At 47.6% G+C, this 24,462-nt stretch overlaps 1 protein-coding gene across 1 annotated transcript in view; it reads right to left on the bottom strand.

The window, feature by feature from the left end:
* The window catches only part of LOC147669000 (myeloid leukemia factor 2-like), a 64,374-nt gene that overhangs the window by 4,818 nt on the left and 35,094 nt on the right, over positions 1–24,462 (bottom strand). Inside the window, exons 3-7 of the mRNA XM_086948295.1 lie at positions 11,912–12,071; positions 11,771–11,806; positions 11,381–11,434; positions 11,137–11,259; positions 10,499–10,658 (exon numbers count right to left, since the gene is read on the bottom strand). Of these exons, the coding sequence (XP_086804421.1) occupies positions 10,499–10,658; positions 11,137–11,259; positions 11,381–11,434; positions 11,771–11,806; positions 11,912–12,071 (533 nt within the window). The remainder of the gene's footprint in view (positions 1–10,498; positions 10,659–11,136; positions 11,260–11,380; positions 11,435–11,770; positions 11,807–11,911; positions 12,072–24,462) is intronic.

Raw genomic sequence — 24,462 nt, 5'->3', positions numbered from 1 at the left:
TTGTTTGCAGTGAGTGGTTACCTGTGTACATATTTTTGTTTCTAAATTATACATCTTGACCTGTTGAATAGTGTTATTTCACACATTCAGGGGATAGTTACTGATAATGGTATATCAGACTCCGGCCACTGGTCTAGTACACTGATGTTTTATGGATTAGGTAAGGCTCTTGTTGATGGACAGTGGCGCTGTCGCGAACCTGCATCGGCTTTCAGCCCTGCTACGATAAAGGTGAGTGGTTAATCTACAGAGGAGAAGTTCCACCATTCTGTGGTGTTGGGCTTGTACTCGTCCCCCTCCCCTGACCAGTTTTCAATCTTCTCTCAGTGGAGAACTGCCACGATTTACTACTGGGTTCGGGCTTAAGCTGCCTGGTACTCCCTACCCTACGGGGGTCTGCCAGCAGCCAATCACATTGGCATTAAAGGGGCTTTTTCGCCATCATTTTGAAAATTGAGTTGTCATTTAAACGTTTGCTCTCCTTCCAATTCTCGCTCAAACTTCAGCCTTGGAAACCCTAATTAACCGAGCTGCTGTGCACAACTTGATTGTCGCGCTATTTGTGCCCCAGCAATATTATTAGGCATTGTCCCTTACTTCAAACTAAAATGCCCGCCATGGAAAAGTCTAGATGCGGAAGTAATTGTCCACGTAAATCATAGCCGCCGCGGTTCCTTAAGATGAACTTGTAGCTCTGCATTTAGAATTTGACCAATTGGTTAACTGGTATCAAGCCAGCCTCAAACGGCATTCCTTCAGTGCATGCTAGTATTGAACCAGATTATAGACTGTGTCGAAGTGGTATGCATGTCTTACAAGAGCTATTTTATCTCAAAGTGCAGTTATGCGACCTGAAAGGACTCTTCCACTGTGCAATAGAGTGGTATTTCTTCTCCTTAGATGTATGTACATTGGCAGACATTGCCCAACGCAACGCCCAATATCTTATTTTGCTCAAACTGGAGTCTTGTTTTGCTGAAAAAGATCAACATATCATTAACACAGTACATTTAAAATGGCCAGTGTTGGAGTGTAAATTGCTCGAGATTATAAAGGCTTGTGTCTCTTGCCCTTCCCCATAAGTCATTGAACTAGAAAAGAGGAACTGCCTGCACCGCAGCCAATTTTAGTTACATACTTCACCATATCCATTTTACACCCCCTCCCCGACCCATGTTTATCAGGAATAGTACAGGTTTTTGTAGGACGTTTTGGCCATCGTCAGAAAACACCTTCATCTTTACCGCCATCCAATGCGATTTTCAGTCCCAGCCTTTTCAGTTTAGTTACTTGGATTTCTATAGGTGTTCGATACATTAAAATAGTAGTCACGAACAATATAGGTAGTCACAATGTGCGTGTGGCTCTGTGTGTGTGGCTCTCTGTGTGTGTGTGTGTGTGTGTGTGTGTTTGTGCGTGTGTGTAAATGCAATAGGTCTCGCATTTGCAAGAGATTAAGCTATAAAAAGGGCAAAATTGAGAGTAGCTTTGTGTACAGGTCTACTCGATACTGCGGAGGGTCCCATCGCCAATCGTGAGATTAATACCACGAACTTGGCTTTTTTGCGGCTATCATTAAACTTCTGTAATACTGAGTGTTCAGCATTACACTTTCAGATCTCCTGGATTGAAGAAAATAATCGTTCATTGGAGAAACCAGTGGCAATTTGTGCTCAGTTACTTCAAGGGGCTTTCTTTTTTGGAAAAACACTAGTCCTGATGGTCTCATAGACGACAAGGAAGACCGAAACGTCGACCAATAACATTATCTCCACAGCATTTATGCATTGGAAGAAACCTTTTTCATTTATGAACTGGATTTTCCTTACTAATTTACGGAGTTGATGCTATGTTGTGAATTGATCTGTGAAGTTATATGTACAGCCTTTCATGACTTTTGTTCTTTGATTGATTTCGCTATATCCCCATGATTGAGTCAAATATAAGTTTTTTTCCTATATATAAAATCAGTTTGCTGTGTGCTTTTTAATTTCTCCTCTTTTTGCTCTTCATTGAATGTACCTGTCTGAACAACATTGGAATATACTAGTTATCCTATGGATACAGTCAGGTTCAATTGATTTACGAATCCTGAAAGGGATATTTTTCTTAAATTATATGTACTTAGTTTATAAACAAAATCCCTTGTAGACACCTCTTACCTCAATCATTTACCTTGCCCAAGCCTACAAGGGTTATTGGGTTTCCCCATATATACTAAGACTACTCTACATTTCAGCCCAGAATATGGCGTCTGTTAGACAGGAAGCCATAGTCGGGGGCGAACTGGCTTCCAGCGCATTGCAACGCATCGTTTAGCTAGCAGATCTGTAAACCTCGTAGAAACTTTATGCTAGAGAATCTTGGAAATATGCCTATCATGCAGGCCTCAACCGATGTTAACTTTAATCAGCTAATGCCCGTATAGATTGTATTCCCAGTAGTTTCTCAGCGACTGGCATTCACAAAGGACATGTTTGAAGTCTGCGGGAGAGTGGTAGCAACGAAAGCAGTCTGTGCACGCCCCCGGAAACATGTGGCCAATTTTCTGTGGTGTTAAATAAGCCTTATGCATGATATTTAATGGAATGAAGCGGAATCTTGTGCTTCTAGAGAACTTTCAGGGTGATGCCAAGGCCTTCTGCAATTCCTTGTTGTGCAATACTCTCGCTGATAGTTCCTCCCATGCTTCTCTGAGGGGGTTGTAGGGAGATTTTGGTGTGATCTCCGATTGCTCTGTACAACCAGGTTACCAATCTACGGCCATTTCCCGTAGTATGTAGATCCTACAATAAGGCATTGATGGGGCTATTCTTAGTCTCCATTATCGGAGCCTTCTAAAGTATCCTCTAATCTGCCTTTCTCGCAGAAGCTGGCCTTTCAGGAGGTTGAACTGGACGTAAAGATCTCCCAGAGTGTAGAGACCAGCTTCCTCCCACGTCTCCAGTTCTGAGGCCATAGGAGGGCCTGATTCCGATGGGAATCCATACAGTGCAGGGGTTCTGGCTCAAAAGCAACAAATAACTGAAATTTACCAGTCGTGGTTACTACAGCGGCAAACCCATGCCGTAACTCGTGGCATGTTCTGAGCGTACTTTGAAAGGTACACTCAGAACCACCGCTATAAAATGGCAGAAAACAGAATCCCGATAATAAGATGGCTGACAAGTTTAAAATACTTAGCAGCTTGTTTAGGTACCCTGTTTGGGCCTGGTCAACTGAGCATCTAATTTCTTGCAGATGGGTTCCTACAAACCATCTAGTTGGCCACTGAAATTGAGCTGCCAGTTAATACCCATAAAAGTCTGGGGCTCCCCACACTCCCTCATCCTGTGGGAGTCTCCGCTTCACCAGTTGTATTCTAAGCCACCACGATCCCCTAATGAGGGTTATCAGTAGGACGTCTAGCTGCCTGGATTCCTTCTTGGTACCGCAAGGGGAAGATTTCATTAATAATGTTGTAGTCTTGGGACCATCAACATCTGGGCAATTGCTATACGTCCCAGAGTGGAGAGTAACAAAGAGGACCAGACGATCACCTGGGCCCGCTAGGCTCTTGTGGCCCTCCCCAGGTTATCGTTCAATAGGTCAGTATGGGTTGTGCATATTGAAGCAGAGGTAACAAAACATAGTTGTGACTCAGTGTAAGCTGTGGGCTCCTAGTAGAATCGATTTCTCGACCACTTTCGCGTGAAAGGGAAGAAATGCAATTTCTCAGGATGGACTCTTAAACCCAAGACCAGGGCAAAGGCTAAGATATCTTGTGATAGCGGAGTGAGATCGGTCTCAACATCTCGGATGTACACAAGCATATCATCTGCATAGAATAAAACACCATGTATGGTATTAGCCAGGGGGATACTCCAGGTTAGACCAATCCTCTATTGCCACATAACGAAGGGCTCGATGGCCAACGTAAACAGCAAAGGTGACAGGGGGCAACCCTGTCTTGTGCTCCTTGCTATCGAAAACGCTGCAGATATGTGTTGGCCAGTTTTCCCTTGCTGTGTGTACACTGTAAAGGAGCCTACTTTAATAATATAGCGCTTAGCCTCACTTATACATTGCTCGTTTTTTGCATTCCTATCGGTATAGCTCATCTGTGCATTGCTCGCTTGTGAAGCTTAGACCATTATTTATTATTTGTATTGCTTGTTAGTGCAGTTGTAATTGTAGCGCTCACATCACCGATTTAAATACAATTGTTAATACCCGATTGTGCCGGTGACACTGCCCACAGCGTATTCCTACTTTGGGCCCCATCCTGTTTCGGTTTTGCTTTTGCTGCTATCTTGTTGTTGTGCCTCGGAGCCCGTCCTCTCCACCCCGCTCCCGCCTCCCAGCTGCTCCTCCCTCGCTCCGCCCCCTCCACTTATGTCAGATGCATTTGCGCGCAGTGTCCACGCGCAGCGGTCACCCCTATGCGCGCCAAAGGTAAGCCCGTCTACGCCCGTCCGTGCCTGGACCGCGCCCAGCGCCAGAACCCCTGGTCCTCGCAAAACCCACTCCTCCCGCATAACGTACGACGCCGCAACCCTCTCAGCACTTAACCCCGGCCGACTCCCAAACTACAACCAAGCCGCCCCAGGACAAACCCATGGATCCTTCACCTGCCACTCCTGCAAGTTCGACTGCATCAGGATCCACACCAAATCCACAGACTCCAAACAGAACTCCGACACTAACCACCTGAAATGCATCCTGCTCAACACCCGCTCGGTCCACAGACACGCCATTGAAATTTGGAACCTACTCGACACCACTTCGCCGGACGTCGCCTTTCTAACAGAAACCTGGATGAACGCCTCCTCAGCCCCCGACATCGCCATAGCCATCCCGGACGGCTACAAGATCATCCGAAAGGACCGCATGAACTAGACAGGAGGAGGAATCGCCATCGTTCATAAAAACACCATCCGCATCACGACCAGTTCCGATGACAACCTCACAACCGCCGAATACCTTCACTTCCAGATCCACACCGACCCTAAGACCACACTCAAGGGCACCCTCATCTATAGACCACCCGGATCCCGCGCACAATTCAGCGAAGACATCACTGACTTAATCAGCCCCCACGCCCTCCCCTCTGAGGACCACATCCTACTGGGAAACCTCAACTTCCACCTGGAAAAAAAAAAAAAAAAAAAAAAAAAAAACACGACAGCACCACCACCACCACCACCACCCTTTTGGACAACCTCGCCAATCTTGGACTCAAGCAACTTGTTGACACCCCCACCCACTTTGCCGGGCACACGTTCGACCCAATCTTCACCTCCAGCAAGCATATCTCCTTTAATCACACCACAGCTCTCCATTGGACGGACCATAGCTGCGTTCACTTAAACTACAAGAAGACTACGACCTACAACCACCCACAACCAATTCCCTGGAGAAACTAGAATAAAATTACCACCGACCAGCTCTTTACATCGCTCCACCAAAACCCTCCTGCAAAATCATCGGACCCAAACCAAGCAGCCACCAACCTCACACAATGGATCACCCACAGCGTGGACGAATTAGCACCCTTGAAAAACCATCAAATCAAGCAAAGCAGCAAAAAAGCCCCCTGGTTTAATGATGACCTTAAGAAATCCAAGAAGATCTGTCGCACCCTCGAGAAAGCCTGGCGAAATAACCCAACCGCTGACAACATGACTACCTTCAAGAACGCCACCCGCAAACACCACCAACTGATCCGATCCACCAAGAAATCAGCGTTCAAGGATCGACTCGACAACAACGCCCACAGCAGCAAAGAACTATTCAACATCGTCAAAGACTTTACCAACCCCACCGCCGGCACCAACGACATCATTCCATCCCAAAACCTCTGCGACTCTAGCCTCATTCTTCCGCAACAAAATCGCTGACATACATAACAGCTTTGGAGACCAGCCCACCCCACCTACCTCCGAACTAAAACCCCCCTCCAACAACCTTTACGCCTGGAACCCATTCACCACTGAAGACACCATCCGCCTGATGAACTCCATCCACTCAGGCTCGCCAACCGACCCATGTCCCCACCACATTTTCAACAAAGCAGACTCCATTATCGCACCCCATCTCCGAGACGTCATCAACTGCTCCCTCAACTCCGCCACCTTCCCGGAAAACTGGAAACACGCCGAACTCAGCGCCCTCCTGAAGAAACCTACAGCAGACCCCACTGAACTTAAGAACTACCGCCCCATTTCGCTCCTCCCATTCCCTGCCAAAGTAATTGAGAAAGCCGTCAACAGTCAACTCGCCGCCTTCCTCGAATCCAACAAATCCCTCGACCCTTCACAATCCCGCTTCCGAGCCAAACACAGCACCGAAACTGACCTCATCGCAGCAACAGACGACATTCGAACTCTACTGGACAACGGAGAAACTGCTGCCCTCATCCTACTCGACCTCTCCGCAGCCTTCGACACAGTCTGTCATAACACCCTTATACAACGCCTCAGCAACGTCGGAATACAAGGAAAAGCATTGGACTGGATAATCTCGTTCCTCGCCGGAAGAACCCAGAGAGTCCGCCTCCCCCCTTTTAGATCAGAGGCCACCGAAGTCATCTGCGGCGTACCCCAAGGATCTTCACTCAGCCCCACCCTCTTCAACATATACATGAGTCCCCTCGTATCCATTGCGCGCCAACACAACCTCAACATAATCTCCTACGCAGACGACACTCAGCTGATCCTATCCCTCACCAAAGACCCAAACACCGCCAAAACCAACCTACACGAGGGGATGAAAGAAGTAGCCGAGTGGATGAAGAACAGCCGTCTAAAACTAAACTCGGACAAAACGGAAGTCCTCATCTTAGTATCTTCCCCCTCCGCCTGGGACGACTCATGGTGGCCACCGGCCCTGGGAACCGCACCCATACCAACGGACCACGCACGTAACCTGGGCTTCATCCTGGACTCCTCCCTCTCGATGACCAGACAAATCAACGCCGTCTCATCCTCATGCTTCAACATCCTACGTATGCTCAACAAAATCTTCCGTTGGATCCCCACCGAAACAAGAAAGACGGTCACCCATGCACTGGTCAAAAGCCGACTAGACTACGGAAACACCCTTTACGCCGGTACCACTGCCAAACTACAGAAAAAACTCCAACGCATCCAAAACGCCTCAGCCAGACTCATCCTAGACATCCCCCGACAAGCTCACATTTCAGGTCACCTGAAAGACCTCCACTGGCTCCCCGTCAACAAGAGAATAACGTTCCGCCTCCTCACCCACGCACACAAAGCCCTCTACGACCTAGGACCGAATACCTCAACACGCGCCTGTCCTTCTACACCCCCACCCGCCAACTTCGATCATCCAATCAAGCTGTCGCCGCAATTCCACGCATCCAAAGTTTCACCATGGGAGGAAAATCCTTCTCCTACTTAGCGGCCAAGACCTGGAATTCCCTCCCCTCCCACCTCCGCCTCACACAGAACCACCTCTCCTTCAGAAAACAACTAAAAACTTGGATATTTGATAAGTAAAGCTCCCCCCCCCCCCGCCCCCCCCCCTCCCTCAAGGGCCTTGAGACCCTCTGGGTGAGTAGTGCGCTATACAAATTTAAACTTGACTTGACTTAATCCATCTGAGCAGTTGATGAGGTTGTCAAAATCGGTCTGGTGTTTTAAATAAGCATGGCAGTGTTAGTTATCCATATGTTCCTCTAGCAAAGGTGGAGTATGTGGTGTAGTACAATTGACAGTGCCATTTGCATCTCAGTTTGCTGCCCTCTTCGTTTATGAAGTGGGGCTCCAAATAATTTGGGCGCTTTCTCTTCTTAGCTGTGCCTGCACTCCATAGAGCATCCGCAGGGTGCGCAACGCCCTAACATTTCACACGAGAGCTATGTATTTACCCAGGTTCATCATCACGATTTGGGGAAAAATGAACGGTGCGCCATGACTTGAGAGCTTCCTGAGAGTTTTGCATCTTAGGTGTGTGTGGTCTAGGGGCCCAAATAGAAAACTGTCCTGTGCCGGACCAGAATAGTAAACAGAGAAACTGTAAACTCTGCTGAGAGCAGGCTTTTAGTAAGCAATATGGATCAAGTGCGTAATCATGGCTGATTGGGGCGTGAGGCTGAGGCAACGGCTCTGCTGGTGGACGGTCGTCCCTTTGTAGTCTGAAGGTTTCTAGTCAGTGCTTGGGGTTTATATAAGGGGCTCACACAATTTCATCTGCTGTTTTTGAAGTCACATCTGAAAGGATATTGGGTGTTGCTCAGGTCAGAGCCGGAGAGGTCTCCACTGGACCCCGTGGTTTCAGGTGGAAATCGCCTGATCCGGATCACTGCCGCTGGTATCTGGGCATCCCGGATCTGCTAAGGGGGTCTCAGTATGGGTTCCAACTCTCCCGATTCTGGCGTGTCTGGGCCGTGCTCATCGTTGCTCGCACCGGGTACTGTTTTGGGAATTTCTCCAGGTCCCTGGAGCAGCGGGCAGTTGATCAATCTATGACCAGGTTTCTTTCGATGACATGAAAAAGTGGTCTTTTTGGTTCAGAATTACTTTTAACTCTGCCAGGTAGAGTACGGCATATGTTAGGGCCAATTCCCGCAGATGCTTCTTGACTGATAGGAATGAAGTGCTGTACCGTCAATGTAAAGTATGGCAAAATCAGAACTGTAGTATGACCCACTAATTGTGAGCCTTTTTTTGGGCAGCATTAAGGAGATCATCTCGCTTTCTGAAGTGCAGGATTTTTGCTACAATTGATTTTGGGGGATGATCCCGGCAGGAGAGGGTCGGTTCCTCTTTACTGTAAACATGGGATAGAGGCCATGAGGGCACACTTTTTTGGAGCCATTATTCACTAAATAGGGTGGCATTGGGGCCTTCAAAGTTTTAATGTAGGCCCACTTTAGGGAGATTTGTATGCCTCACCCTTCCCTCAGCATCCTCCGTTCGGTTTTCTAGTATCTGCACTCGTTCCGTCAGGGGTTGGAGCTCATTGGTGGGGGCTTTTGACTGTGGTTCTAGTTCCTTAAGAGTCGTTTCTGCTTTGGATCATTTCGTTTTTTATGATCATCCCTCAATATGTTGAGGTTGATAGTCAATGTAGCCACTTTGGCCTCCAGAGGCACTCGAAACTCACAAATTGCTGCTAGGAATAGTGCTGTATCACCGGAGTGTGCTGGTATATCGGAGGGCTGCAGTGCAGGTGTGATTTCATGTAGATCTGCTGCTGCTGAAGTTATTGATGTAGCATCTGAGCCCGCTTGACCCCCCCCCCCCGGGTTCGGCGTGTTGAAACTAGCACCCACCCTATGATGGCATGAGCGACCTTTCTTGCAGAGTGGATGCAGCAGCTCGATCGACAGAAAGAGCCCAAGGGTGGAGTGGGGTACTCTGTTGTGTGAGATTATGGCCCACCTCTCCCCCAGGGCTCAGGGGTGGCACAAGAAGCCAGGGTGAGGCCACCCATCACGCAGCGGGACCTGCGACCATGTCTTGGGCCAGGGTCTGTCGCTCCAGACTCTCTGGGGCAGTCCAGTGCCAGCCCCCTCAGACCTGCACAGCAGCCCCAGGGCTTCTCCTGGGGAGGAGAGGCCTGTCCCCTGCCAGTCTCAGTCCTAATCTTCTTCTGTGGTCGTCTGGGGGGGTCACTGATTCAGGCACCACTGGGGGGGGTCATGGTGTGGGTCGTCCTGGTGTCAGAGCCCTCACCACATGCCAGCGAGGTCTTAACCGGGCCCTGCACTCTTCATGGCGGCTATGCTGCCTAGTGCCTCCTGGTTCATGGGACTCCATGTCCCCAGCGTTCACCCAGCACAAGGCTTTAACACTGCAACTACGTTGGGTGGGAGCTGTGGCAATTACGCAGTTCAGGAACAGTTTAGCAGTGATCGATGGATATTATGACAGAATTAGCGGGCGGACTGTGTACCTTAATCACCTTGCGTCCCCCCCATGTTAGGCGTTTAACCAAGCCTACCCCAATCTATTGAATCAAGATTATCACTCTGTGCACATAATGTAAACCAGTACAATAAGCTTCCCTAAGCAGTGGATGGCTTAAAGTGGAGTGGCTTGAAGTAGAAGCACAGAAAGTAAAGTAAACAATTCCTGCAATACTGTAGGTCGAATTACTGGTTTGCTTCCAGTTTGTCTATCAACAAAGTAGGTCTTAATTAGGTGTAGTGATGCCACATAGCTACTTGGCAAAAGTCAGCATATGGCATTTTCCCTGCATCCAGATTGCATATAAAATGTTGGCAAGCAATTTGGCCATGCCTAATTATGGAACACGAAAGAATAGCCTCCTCCCAACTTATTGAATTCAGCAAGAAGCTGAAGGCATGACATTTCAAGTAGTCCCACAGCTTCTCAGCACCAGGATACCCTCACAGGTAATAGTGAGTTCTACAAATCGGTATAACCTAGCAATTGGAAAATCCCCTCCCTTGATGTGGTTTTGCAAAGGCCACAAATAACTTTTATTGAGCGAAGAGATCTTCCCTCTTCCCCTTCACGTCACTCACTCTCTTCCAGGTTGATGTAGTCCTGCTGTTCCTCCCGGTCTCCAGTACGATGGTTTCGAGATCGCTGAATCACATGCCCTCGTTCACGGATATGATGTCCAACAGACATCTGTTCCAAGCCGCTGCTGGAGTCCCGCACCGTCCGTCGTGTCTCTCGCACCTGCAGATGAATAAAGCACACACCCACATTTAGAAACCATCTAGAATCTACTGTAGAAGTTTCAATCTCCTACTCAGAAACACCTGGCGCCCCACTCAAGACAATAAACAAAGTTATGCTTCGTGCCCCTGCCAACTTGCTCAGAAATCCTCCTGTCCCCGCTATAGAACCTTCTGGTGCTACAACCTAGAACACCACAAAGCATCTCAAGCTCAATATAGTTCCCACAAAATGGGAGGGGCACAGTATCAGAGAACTGAAGTGGGGTAGTGAAAACCAATGAGTGATGGACTGGTAGAGTAAAGAATGAGTGAGAGATAAAAGAAAAGTCATAAATGGCAACAGGAAAAATCGAAATAACCAAGGGGAAAAAAAGAAAAATGAGGCAAAAGCAAAGAGGAAAAAAACATTGGCTATGAGAAAGCCACATCCCTCAATCCATCAAAACATAGATTCCATCCTTAAACATAGAACTCACCCCACCCGGAGTTGCACGCATCTGGGAGGTCTCCTGGTACACCTTGGGGGCGCCATCTGGAGTCATGTTGGAGTAGGAGACAAACGTGGAAGACGAATACGTCTGGCAGGCTGGCATCCCGCTCTGAAAAGAGGGTGAGCGTTTTAAAAAAATATATAAAAACGGTCTAACAAATGTTGTATGAGGAAACATAAGGCTAAGTGGAGGGCAGAGATAATTTTAAGAAACTCAGAGTAGAACTTACCATATTGCCCATCATGTTATTCATCATTCCAAACATATCAGCAATCCCTCCGCCCTAACAAAAATAAGAAAAGGAGTTACTAAGAAGGAAAGTTCCAGTCCATCGTCAGTCAATCTGTACATGGTGAGCGCCTATGGCGCCAAACCCTCAAATAGTTTATAATACCAAGGTATACCTCCTCTTAGAGCCAGACTCCTTGTAGACTTGTACAAGCTGATCAGATGGTGCTTGGTCTAGGTTATCCATTATTTTTGCTTAGGGAGTTTGGACTCCCTCCACCCTTAATGCAAACCCCATATAAGTCCCACATTTGGCAAATTTTCTTCTAACCCAACCCTCCAATCGACTTGAACTCTTGATCGACAGTGTCTTTTCACATCCTTCACTCACCATTGGAAAAGCTCCAAATGGTGCCATGGCTCCAGGCTGGAAGAGAAAAGAGGCAGGAAGAATGAGATTGGTGAAGCTTACAAAACAGGAGCTCCAAATTTCTGCTTGCCACTATCAGCAGCTGGAGCAGCAGAGCCTCACCTGCACTCGTCTCACAGGGGCTGGGGCTGGAGCTGGTCGAGCTGCCCCTGGTGAGAATACACCACCATCAGTGAGAGGAAGGAAAGGACTGAAGCCAAAACCACCCATGCCTCCTGATAACATTCGGTTCATTTGTTGCTGGTGCATGGCAAAGGGGTCCCTGCAGATAAGGAGACAAAAGAGGAAGATGTTAAATGCACGAATGACAAGAGGGGTTAACTCAGAGAAAGAGGTGGAGGTCGTGATGCACAAGTTACTACTTGTGTAACGATATATCTGTAAGAGACATTAGTTAGTGATAGATTCCTTACCTTAGAATATCCCCAGGCATCAGACTGGATCCGGAAATTTTTGCGTAGCAGTACCCTTGCGCGTCAGTAGGCGTCGTCTGCGGCTCCGCGTCCGTCGCCGGCGCCGTGATGACGTCGGAGTACTTAGACACCACCTCCGCGTGCCGACTTCAGTTCCTAGCCACAGCTTTTCCGCCCCAGAAGCGCTGAGCCGTGTTAAAAACCAACACTGGTGCCATTGAAACTAGGGCCCTGAAAGGGGATGACCTTAACCCTAGATATCGGTTCCCAGAACGGGGAGGATGGGTGGATCGGTAAGGAATCTATCACTAACTAATGTCTCTTACAGATATATCGTTACACAAGTAGTAACTTGTGCATCTGAAAGAGACACGTTAGTGATAGATTCCTTACCTTAGAATAGATACCCCAGCAATACCAACCCCAGTGATGGGTCTGCGAACCAATAATCACACCAGAAAGTCCTGGAGGACGGAACGGCCAAAGAAACCATCCCTTCGGACTGGACTGTCCAGGCAATAGTGTCTTACAAACGTGTGCAGCGAGGCCCACGTAGCTGCCTGACAAATGTCCCGCAAGGGCACTCCCCGGCCCAGGGCAGTTGTCGCCATGGCTCGGGTGGAGTGAGCCCTCAATCCAACAGGGGGCTCCTTTCTAGCCAAGGAGTAGCATGCCTGGATACACAAGATGATCCATCGGGAGATGGTACTCTTATGTACCGCCTTCCCCTTCTTAGCGCCCACATAGCCAACTAAGAGTTGGTCATCCACCCCGAACTGGCGTGTGCGATCCAAGTAGAATGAGAGCGCACGTTTTGGGTCCAGACAGTGGAGCCGCTCTTCCTCTTTAGAGGGGTGCGGAGGCATAAAGAAGGTTGGCAAAGTGATGGACTGCCCGATGTGGAAGGCTGTGACAACCTTGGGCAGGAACAATGGCTTAGAACGCAACACAACCTTGTCCGGATGGACAGAAAGGAAAGGAGGAGTATAAGAGCGGGCCTGGAGCTCACTCACTCTCCTGGCAGAGGTGATGGCAACCAGGAAAGCAGTCAGCAGTCTTCAGTGTAAGAAGGCGGAGAGGACAGTTGTGAAGTGGCTCAAAGGGAGCACACATCAGAACAAGGTTCAAGTCCCACTGAGGCATCACAAACTGAACAGGTGGAAATGTGTGTATGATGCCTTTTAGGAATAGTTTTACAATAGGGGACTAAAACAAAGATGGTTGATCAGGCAGCCTTAAGAAGGCTGAAAGGGCAGAAAGATAGCCCTTGATAGTGCCCAGAGCAGAGCCCTGCTGGGCAAGAGAGAAGGAAGAGAAGAACCTCAGAAAGAGTGGCAGAGAGAGGATCCACAGCCTTTGCTGTGCACCATGCCACAAATCTGTTCCACCTGCAGATGTATACCGACTTTGTGGAGGGACGCCTGGCTGCCAGAATGATGTTACAGACTTCAGGAGGCAAGTCAAATGGCCTCAACTGTCGCCGCTCAATCTCCAAGCATGGAGATGGAGACTGGACAGGTTCGGGTGGAGGACCGTCCACTGCTCCTGCGACAGAAGGACCTCCCGAAGAGGCAGACGAACCGGGGGATCAACTGACATACTAAGTAGCTCGGGATACCAGTACCTTCATGCCCAGTCCGGAGCCACAAGGATGACTTGGGCCCGGTCGCGCTTCATCTTCTTCAGCACTCTGGGCAGAAGTGGTATAGGCGGAAAGGCGTACAACAGACCGCAACTCCACTCGCGACGAAAAGCGTCTCAGAGGGAGTGCCGCCTTGGAAATTCCATCGCGCAGAACTGATGACATTGCGCCTTCTCTTCGGTGGCGAATAGATCTAACCAAGGCTCTCCCCACTGCAGAAAGAGACCTTGCGCCACGTCCGAGTTCAGACGCCATTCGTGATCCATCATGCACTGGCGGCTGAGTTCGTCCGCCCTGGCGTTCAGAGAACCTGCCAGGTGTTGAACCACCAGGGTCATGCCCTGATGTTCCAGCCATTGCCAGAGGCGCAGAGGGGCCACGACCCCACCCCGCCCTGTTTGTTGTACTACCACCTTCGTGCTCCGGTTGAGGGAAGGGAGAGGGATCTACCGCTGACCCAATCGCGGTCCGTGAGCCACCACTGCAGCTGTCTTGCAGTGCCCTCCGAGATCAGGACGTGGTCGGACAGGTTTCCCTGATGCTGGGCCCACTGAAACTTCAGGTCCCACTGCAGAGCCCGCATCCGCCACCTGGCGTGACGCACCAGTAGGATGCAGGAGGCCATCAGCCCCAGAAGCCTCAGCGTGAACCTGACCGAGATCCGGGATAACGGCTGAAAGATGGGAATCAGAGCCTGAATATCCCGGACCCGCTGTTTGGGCGGATAAACCCGAAACCGCGCCGAGTCTAGAACCGCTCCGACGAAGAGGAGCTTCTGAGAGGGGCACAGGTGTGACTTCGGCACATTGATGGAGAACCCCAGCTGGTGCAGGAGGTCTGTCATCGTCTGGAGGTGGTTGACGACTGTCTGGGGCGAGCCCGCCTTCAACAACCAGTCGTCGAGGTAGGGGAAGACTGAAACCCCTAACCTACGCAGATGAGGCGCGACCACCGCCATCACCTTTGTGAACACCTGTGGGGCGCTGGTAAGGCCGAAGGGGAGCATGGTGTACTGAAAGTGCTCGTGGCCAACCGTGAACCGCAGGTAGTGCCGGTGGGCCGGCAGGACGGGAATGTGGAAATAAGCGTCCTGCAAGTCCAACGCTACCATCCAGTCTCCTGGGTCCAGGGCAGCTAAAACATGAGCCAGTGTCAGCATCTTGAACTTCTCCTTCCGGAGGAAGCCGTTGACGTTCCATAGGTCCAAGATAGGGCGTAGGCCCCCTTTGCCCTTCTTGGGTACCAGAAAGTAGTGGGAGTAGCAACCACGCCCTACTTCTGGCCCAGGAATGCGCTCGATGGCCCCCTTGGCCAAGAGGGCCGTAACTGCCTCCTGCAGAAGTCGCAAATGATCCCCCGATACACGGTGGTTCTGCGGTGGAATGGCTGGAGGAGTCGCCTCGAAGGGGAGGGAGTAGCCCCTTCGGATGATCTGCAGCACCCACCTGTCCGACGTGACAGTGTGCCAGTGGAGGAGGTGATGGCGAACCCTGCCACCCACTGGCGTCACATGGGCCTGAAAGCACGGACTTTGAGGCGGATACTGCGGGGGAAGGTGTGGACTGACCCCGCCATTGTCCCCTACCGCCGCTACGGCGGTTTCCACGGCCGCCACCGCGTTGGGTATTACCCTGCAGAGCGTGGCTGGCAGCACGCGTGGGTACACCCCTTTCGTGGCCACGAAAGGAGTGAACGGCAGCAGATTGCTGGCGTGGGGCGGAGAGGCCCAAGGACTTTGCCGTAGCCCTGGAGTCCTTAAAACACTCAAGCGCATGGTCTGCCTTGTCGCCAAAAAGGCGACGGCCATCGGACGGCATGTCCATCAGTGTGTTCTGGACATCGGCCGAGAAATTGGCTGACCTCAACCAGGCGTGGCGTCTGACTGCCACCGTCGCTGCCATCGCTCTGCCCAGTGAGTCGGTGGTATCCAGTCCACACCGGATAGAATATCTGGCTGCGTCCCGACCTTCCACAAGGGCTTGGCCGGGTTTGGCCCGTACCTCCAACGGACAGTCTGGCAGCACTTCCGCGACCGTATCCCACAGAGAGTGGGTGTAGCGGCCCAAGAGGCATACGGTGTTGGAAGACCGCAGTCCCAGACTAAGGGAGGAGAAGATCTTTTTGCCATACTGCTCATACCTCTTGGATTCCCTGTCCGGCGGAGCAGACGGGAATGCGGTCTGGGAATTGGAGGCCTGGATGACCAGGCTCTCAGGGGAGGGGTGGGTGGACAGGAAACATGGGTCACCCGGGGCCGGGCAGTGGCGTCTGGCCACGTTCTTATCTACGGGCGAACCCGTAGCGTCCGATAAGGCCTCGATAAACGGCAGCAGAGGCTCGGCTGAGCATGACTGCGGCTTAAGGACCTCGGTGAGGTGGTTAGTCCTCACGGCCACGACGGGGAGCTCAAGGCCCAAGGCCTTGGCTGGCCTCATCAACACCACACTATAGGTTGCCCCCTCCTCCGTAGCCACGCTAGGAGGGGAGACAAAGCCAGTGTCAGGCAAAGTGTCTAAACCACTGGCTTCCCCAAGTTCACCTGGGAGTCGGAAGAGCGATGACGTCTCTTCGACTTCTTGCGCTTACCGGACGACTTCGACCCAGAGGAGTTATGTCGACTCCCGGAGCTAGGACGGCTCCGCTCCCGCGACCGGTCCCTCGACCTCCGTCCGGACCAGGGACCTCTCTTGGCGCGGGGCCGACTGCCGGAGTTCGAGTCGCTTACGGGACCGCTCCCGTCTAGCTTTCAAAGTAAGGGCCCGGCAGTCGAGGCAGGTCTTGTCGTCGTGGTCGACGCCGAGACAGTGGAGACACCGACGGTGAGGATCCGTGACCGACATCAGCCTGTCGCAATCTTCACAGGGCTTGAAACCAGGCATCCCAAAACAAGCGAACAGGTGAATGGGGATAAATTGCGCTGGGAGGAAATATTAGTAATGTGATGCAGTATCTAGTTAGCTCAAAGGATAAGGTCCTGGTCACCCAACCAGAATCAAACAATGTGACAAATGTCACAGCTGTAATGTTATAAAACACACAATTTATCCTGAGCTAAGAGTTCATAAGGATCAAGAAACAAATATCAAATCCAGGGATTCAAAGTGTCTTCATTTCATCTTCATTTATTTTCATTCTCCATTGAGTCCAATCTTCACCAGAAAAGAATTTTACAAACACTGCCAACACGTGTTTCGTCTTGGTCGTGATGACCGATAGACTTAGTCAGGGCTGTGAATATTATAATAAATATAATCATACTACTGTTCCACTTTCGTAGTCCATATAAAAAGCATACAGACAACAGTCCTTATTAATACAAAGTGGCTTCAGAACGATCAAAATTTCACAACTATACTGTATTTTAAGAAAGAGAAAAGTGAAAATTAAAGGACATTCAAAGCAACTAATACATATATTGTGTCCTAGAAGAAGAAAAGACATGAACAATTTTACAGCAATATTACATACTATTGTCCTTCAAACCTATAGGTTATATTCCAGCTTTATATGTTCTGTCATCAGAATAGAAGAAATACAAGGAAAAAGAGAGACAGACACAATGTATAAGAAGACAAGAAGTTGTGAAATTTTGATCGTTCTGAAGCCACTTTGTATTAATAGGGACTGTTGTCTGTATGCTTTTTATATGGACTACGGAAGTGGAACAGTAGTATGATTATATTTATTATAATATTCACAGCCCTGACGAGGTCTATCGGTCATCACGACCAAGACGAAACTCGTGTTGGCAGTGGTTGTAAAAAATTCTTTTCTGGTGAAGATTGGACTCAATGGAGAATGAAAATAAATGATGAAATGAAGACACTTTGAATCCCTGTATTTGATATTTGTTTCTTGATACTTATGAACTCTTAGCTCAGGATACATTGTGTGTTTTATAACCAGGCATCCCTATCGGCACCGATCGGAATCGAAGACTCGAAAAAGGATGATCAAAAGATTATCAAAAAGTGACTAAGGTACCACTTTTTCCGGATCTGCGAGCTGGCGCAGAAAAAAGAAGAACTGACGTCAGCACGCGGAGGCGGCGTCTAAGTACTCAGACGACGTAATCACGGCGCCCACGACGGACGCGGAGCCGCAGACGACGCCTACCGACGCGCAAGGGTACTGCTACGCAAAAATTTCCGGATCCAGTCTGACGCCTGGGGATATTCTAAGGTAAGGAATCTATCACTTACGTGTCTCTTTCAGATACACATTTTTTACCCTTTCTAGCCAACTGAAGCCAAGGCATCTAAAGTGAACAGTGGAACCATTGACAGAAACAGGGCATTGCAAGTAGAAGAAATAAACTACGTACCCAGAAAAAGTTGTGAGAACCCTGATTTTATCAGCATTTACATAAACTTTGGGGCATATGTACAGGGTACATAAGGTAGGGTAAAAAAAAAATATTTACATCTACTCCCCAAAAATATTTTGAGAAGTCGCCCACTCCTTCACTCTAGAAGCATCCACACAGAGACATTCTTATGAATATGTCGGGGTGGTGGAAGCCTACCTTCAAGCCTATCATTTTTCCTTCGTTAACCACTGTCTTTTTTGACCTCCCATCGTACTTTCATTTACACTCTATTCATTTTACTCATTGGCTCTGCCAAGGTTCTCTTCAGTATCCCCCATCTATGTCTCTGGAATCATAGGGTGTCACCCTAAAATTGGTCACCAACAAAACACTTGTTAGTGTAGACTTTTCCAGCACACATCCTATTTTTTTTTTTTGATCGCTTAGAGCAGACCTTTCTTTTGAAACTTTTCTGGATTCTTTCGCAAGGCACATGAAAACTCAAGTTTACACAAGCCCCAAGTAGAAATCTACAGGCCAAAACGCTCAGAGCACAGCTGTGTTATGTATTAAAGTCACTGGGAACATTTGGTGCTCCAAATGGGAACATTTGGTGCTCCAAAAACTAAGATTACAAACAGCACGTGAGACTGTATTCCAAGGAGACGAATACACAATACATGACAAACACTATGCACTAAGAAGTGTGGACTGGCACCTAGTGATGGAGACTCTACTCCAAAATAGAAGACTCCAGTGGTATGGAATTTTATACAATATCTACTTGTCTCTGTCGGTGCCAGATTATGGAAGTGTTTTTACTGTATCGGAGCTCTCAAAAGACTCTATGACTGTTAGGGCTCACATTAATTCATGGTTTTGATTCTAGTAGGACTCTGATTTTGACATCCAAAGATCAACTTCTTGGGGTTGAAAGTAGGCGGGAATAGTTGAAATGCCCTGTTAATCTGTGCAACGGTACAAACGAGTTTAATGGTATTCATAAGCTCTTCTTCAATTTTGTACTTCTGACAATGACGGGAGCCAATATTTTTCCAGAGTTGAAAAAAAATGTAGGGAAAGTGAATTTGCAATTGCTTAGCAGATTTTTTTCCCCACAACTAATTTTTAATAATTTTTGTTTTGACCTTACATGATGGCCTATCTACATTGGTAGTGCAATAACAACCAGCCGTCCACCCCCAATGGTACCCGCATATGTTACCAAGATCAAATCCACCATTTCTCTCATGAAAACCATTCTTAAAGACTCGGTATAGGGGATATGTGAATGTAATAGGGGGACCAGGAGCCTCATAGACCACCGTCAAATTGCCGTATCTCTGTGATTGAGTGCACCCATTCCATAGCAACCAAAGTAAACCAAAGCAAAACATATTATCCTTCATCTAGTGAGAAAAGAGGTCTTATAGGATGGTAACTGCTTTTTCAGTACCTCTCGTGGACTGAAACCTGAAACACGATCCTAGAGTAAATGGTTATTTTCTACATAGTCCTGAAGTTGCTTCAATCCTTCTCTCAAATTTTTGTTTGGGAGTTTTGCTATCGATAACATTTTGGGGTCAGATATTAGTTTCCCTGAAAAATCTGGTCCTAATCACCTGCCATATGAAGACAGGAACTCTTCCCTTAAGACGGATGCATATTAGATACCTCCCATTTGAGTATACAGTAGGCGTAGAGGTTTTTGATGGAAAAAGTTGTGCAGTGCTCTGCGGGTAAAGTTTCAAGCTTTAGCCTGGATGCTAGATTTATCAGGTCTTTTAACTGCACAAACTTTATACTGTTACATATGGCCGTACGGTGGGCTGCCTGAAGTTGGGTACATCCTCACAGATTTTTATTTTAGACTAAAATAATGTGGATTAATCGATACAAGCAACATCTTCTCTTTCTGGGTCTAACACTGGCCAAGAGAGAGATCGCCTGGGCCTGGAAGGATGAATCTTCGCCTGGGTTGTGGAAAAGGGGTCTAGATTTTTGTATGGGCCTGGAGCTCCCAGTCTTTGAGGCAAGGGGATGCCCCCGTAAACATTACTAAATTTGGAAGCGGTGGGCGGACTATTGGGGAATATACCTGGAGCCTCCTCCCCCCCATATTATAGTGAACATATCTAATGACTTTGGATGGGTGTAGTACTCTTAAATCGATTTGGTTGTGGATGGCAGCACCTTTCTCGCTATTCAGGACTTATATATTTATTAAAGAAAAGAAATGTGGCACAGTTGATTATTTCCTCTTTCTTTTGGCCTTTTGTGTTTTCAGTTTATATTGCAATGCACTTTTTGTGGAATCAATCCTTTATTGTTGCTGAAAATGTTGACCCATATTTTTGTTTTCATGTACATTTCTCTTAGGTGCTCACTGAGGCACCTATATTGTCCTGGCTGTGAACAATAAAATTGTTTTTTTGGAGAAAAAAAATGCGGGTTATTCTTTGTAACTTTTTTGAGATTGTGCTAGTTCTTTAAAACTTCCTGGTGAAAGCAATGTGCAGTAGTTTACATGTACATGGGCAACATAACATGAACCGGTTGTCAAATGTGATAAAGGACTGATTCGATCACTGCAACATTGGTGTAATCTAATTCATTACGATATTGTGTGAGAAGACTAATTCAAACGTATGCCTATCTACAGATGTTGAACCTTTCACCAGTTGGTCAACCCTTAGTGCTATATGTGCGATGGTGGCTACAGTCCATTTACTCTATGTGGTGCCCAATTACACGCAGACATCCCTACAAGACGGATTTTCGGGACTAGTGAATGCAGATGAAATGACAACTCTAGAACCTCTGCCAGGACATAGCCATGGCAGTGAAGCAGTCAATATGTTAATGTTACTTTTCAGGCTCCCAGTTTTCCATCTTTACTAGTAAATTCAGGCAGAAATGTTTCCCTGTCTGCATTTATAGTTAATTAGAAAAAGATAAACAAAAAGGTATGTGATCTTGGTTTGTGTGTCTCTCCATGCTGTGAATCCTGACTGGAAGGCCAACAGCAGTGCATATTGACAGCAGAATGGGTCTTAAAAGGACTTCTCACTGAAGCTTTCATATCTGCAGAGGTACTAATAGTATTAATTTATTTGTGTTGCCTTACCAACCACTGTCTGAGCACTAGGTGGTGATGGCAATAGTCAAAAATAACAAAATAGAATAACCCAGTACATCTATGAGGCAGATTTGCCATAATGTTAATGCTTTCAGGCTAGTGTCTTTTTTATTAATTACATGGCTACTTACTGCACTAAATGTTTATTTAAGTAAATGTGAAAATTAGATAACTGTAGCTTAATTACTTTACTGGACAAAAATAAAAGCCGATAGCTACAAATAAAATGAACAAAAAAAATAAACAACGGTAAATGCAAAAGGAAAAGTCAAAAATAACCATTAAATATAATGAAGCTGAGAGACATGGGTTATTTATCAAGTGCATGTACAACCTAATGGGTTTGAATGTGCTAGGGGGCAGGGGGTATTGAAGTCTTTCAAATTTGTCAAATGGAGAAAAAGGAATCACATTTTTTGTGACTTGAAAAAGCGGCTTAAATGAATAATTAGCTGGATATGAACATGCAAGGAATTTCAAAGAGGATGACTAAGGACAGGGAAGCCTTTTCTCCCCAGCAAATAAAATAAAAAATGGGGGACAGTCAAAAAGCAGATAATTGATGAATACAAGGTACCAGCAGGTAAACAATTAAGAAAATGATGGCTAAGAAAACTTGCAAACTATACATGCAAACCGAACATGGAATTTTGAAGTCAAATTTTGCTAGTATAGAGAACCAGCAGTCTCCCGAAGAGTGATTTAGTGCGGCTCAAGATTTTGAATCCTGACCACAATTATGGCTGTATTATTTTACGTAAGCTAGAGACGAGACAGCAAAAGTTTATGATGCCCTAGTTAAGGGAGAATTTCCATGGTCAAAGAGCAATACACTGGCAGCGGAGAGAGCTAACTTTCTTCTCTACCGAGTAAGGAACAGAATTATTTTCAGAGGCCTGCGCCGATAGAATGGCCTGGAAAACAGCAATCCTGAAACTTGTTCAGTCAGATCTTTGGTTGAATGTGAAGTAAAAGTTTCATATTACCCCAACAAAGGCAAGATTCACACTTGTGCATGAGGCCAGTATAACAGACAAGAAGTTCATGGTCCCTCCAACCAACTCCTCCCCACAATCATTACCCGTTTTGCCAGACTTCACTCTGAGCCCTATAATGGTGACCTGATGCCTGACCTCCATTCATTAGAAATCTTCTGCTCACAACCCACACACTGCTATACCTAAAAGGAGGTGTTTGGTGAAAATGTAGAATTTGAAGCCATGGATCAAACTCTTCGGTGGCTCAATATAGATTAGATGCTAAGACAGGAGAAGAGAATAGGCCTGTGAATGGATGGCAAAGTGCATGGTATTTGGTGGTGAAAGCGACACACACACACTACAATTTGACAAGAAACGAGTCAATAACTGAAGGGTCAGTCAGTTTAGCATGGAACATTTTATGGCCAAATGAATCAAATGCTGCAGCTGCAATCAATATCAGGAAACTGACCAGTGACAACTTTGGCCAGATAAACATTATGGGATGCAATCACTGCTATACGTCATTGCTGATACAAAGATACACACTTCAGATGACCACATATCACATCAAATGACTGAGAGTTAAAAGTATCTTGGCCCACAGCATGTCGTCCGCATACCCAACCACAAGCCTTCCTCCACTGAATCCCAACTTTTGTGAATGGCCTTGAAAAACATGTGGAACATCTCTTCAAGTAAAGACATGGATTTGTAAATGATGTTTCTACCTGGCCATTTTTTTCAGCAGCTAGACGGTTGTCCAGTGAATATTGGTATGGTGAAGAAGGGTCTGTATGAACTATCTTAAAGGCGAAGTCTAGGTCATAAGTTTGCATGCTCTCTTTCAACCTGGTTTTATATACCAGTGTTGCTATCACTCCCTCGCCAAGAAACTCAATATATGAGTTAAGCTAGTGTGGGGTGTGATTGTGTATTTTAGTAGAGTTTGTGGATTCTTTCAGATGTGTTTCCTTACTGTGTTGAAATGTGCCCTGTATGGGGTGAAGAAAAAAAAAAAAAAAAGAGAATTGTTTGAAAGTTTTAGATTTCTGACTGCAAAAAAGGTTTTCAATTTCCGTGGATATGGTCAAGTCAAGTCAAAAGATTTATATAGCGCGCTACATACCCAGAGGGTCTCAAGGCGCTTGTAGAAGGGTGGGGAGTTACTTGTCGAATATCCATGTTTTGAGTTGCTTTCTGAATGCTAGGTGGTTCTGAGTAAGGCGAAGGTGAGTGGGAAGTGAGTTCCAAGTTTTAGCTGCTAGGTAGGAGAAGGATCTACCTCCCATGGTGGTTTTGTTGATGCGAGGTACAGTGGCAAGGGCTTGGTTGGAGGATCGTAGTTGGCGGGAGGGGGTGTAGAAGGATAGTCGTGTGTTGAGGCATTCGGGTCCGATTTCGTAGAGTGCTTTGTGTGCGTGGGTTAGGAGCCGGAAAGTGATCCTCTTATTGACGGGGAGCCAGTGGAGGTTTTTCAGGTGATCAGAGATGTGTTCTTTATGCGGGATGTCTAATATGAGCCTGGCTGAGGCGTTCTGGATGCGTTGTAGTTTTTTCTGGAGTTTTGCGGTGGTGCCGGCGTAGAGGGTGTTTCCGTAGTCCAGTCGGCTCGTGACCAGAGCGTGGGTGACTGTTTTTCTAGTTTCGGTAGGGATCCAGCGAAATTTTTTTTGAGCATGCGAAGAATGTTGAAGCAAGATGAAGAAACGGCGTGGACTTGTCTGTTCGAGAGTGAGGAATCCAGGATGACGCCCAGGTTCCGTGCGTGGTCCGTCGGGATGGGTGCTTTTCCAAGGGCCTCTGGCCACCAAGAGTCGTCCCAGGCGGAGGGGGAGGTACCTAAGATGAGGACTTCTGTTTTGTCTGAGTTCAGTTTCAGACGGCTGTGCTTCATCCATTCGGCTACTTCTTTCATTCCTTCGTGTAGGTTGGTTTTGGCCGTGTTAGGGTCTCTGGTGAGTGATAGGATTAGTTGAGTGTCGTCGGCGTAGGAGATGATGTTGAGGTTATGTTGGCGTGCGATGGCCGCGAGGGGGCTCATGTAAACGTTGGAGGGTGGGACTGAGTGAGGACCCTTGAGGTACGCCGCAGATGACTTCAGTGGCCTCTGACTTGAATGGTGGAAGGCGGACTCTCTGCGTTCTTCCGGAGAGGAACGAGGTGATCC

The sequence above is a fragment of the Lissotriton vulgaris genome, unplaced genomic scaffold, assembly GCF_964263255.1.
Source record: "Lissotriton vulgaris unplaced genomic scaffold, aLisVul1.2 SCAFFOLD_2983, whole genome shotgun sequence".
Lineage (NCBI taxonomy): Eukaryota > Metazoa > Chordata > Amphibia > Caudata > Salamandridae > Lissotriton > Lissotriton vulgaris.
The sequence above is the reverse complement of the archived record's forward strand: the minus strand, read 5'-3'. Positions and strand labels throughout refer to the sequence as shown.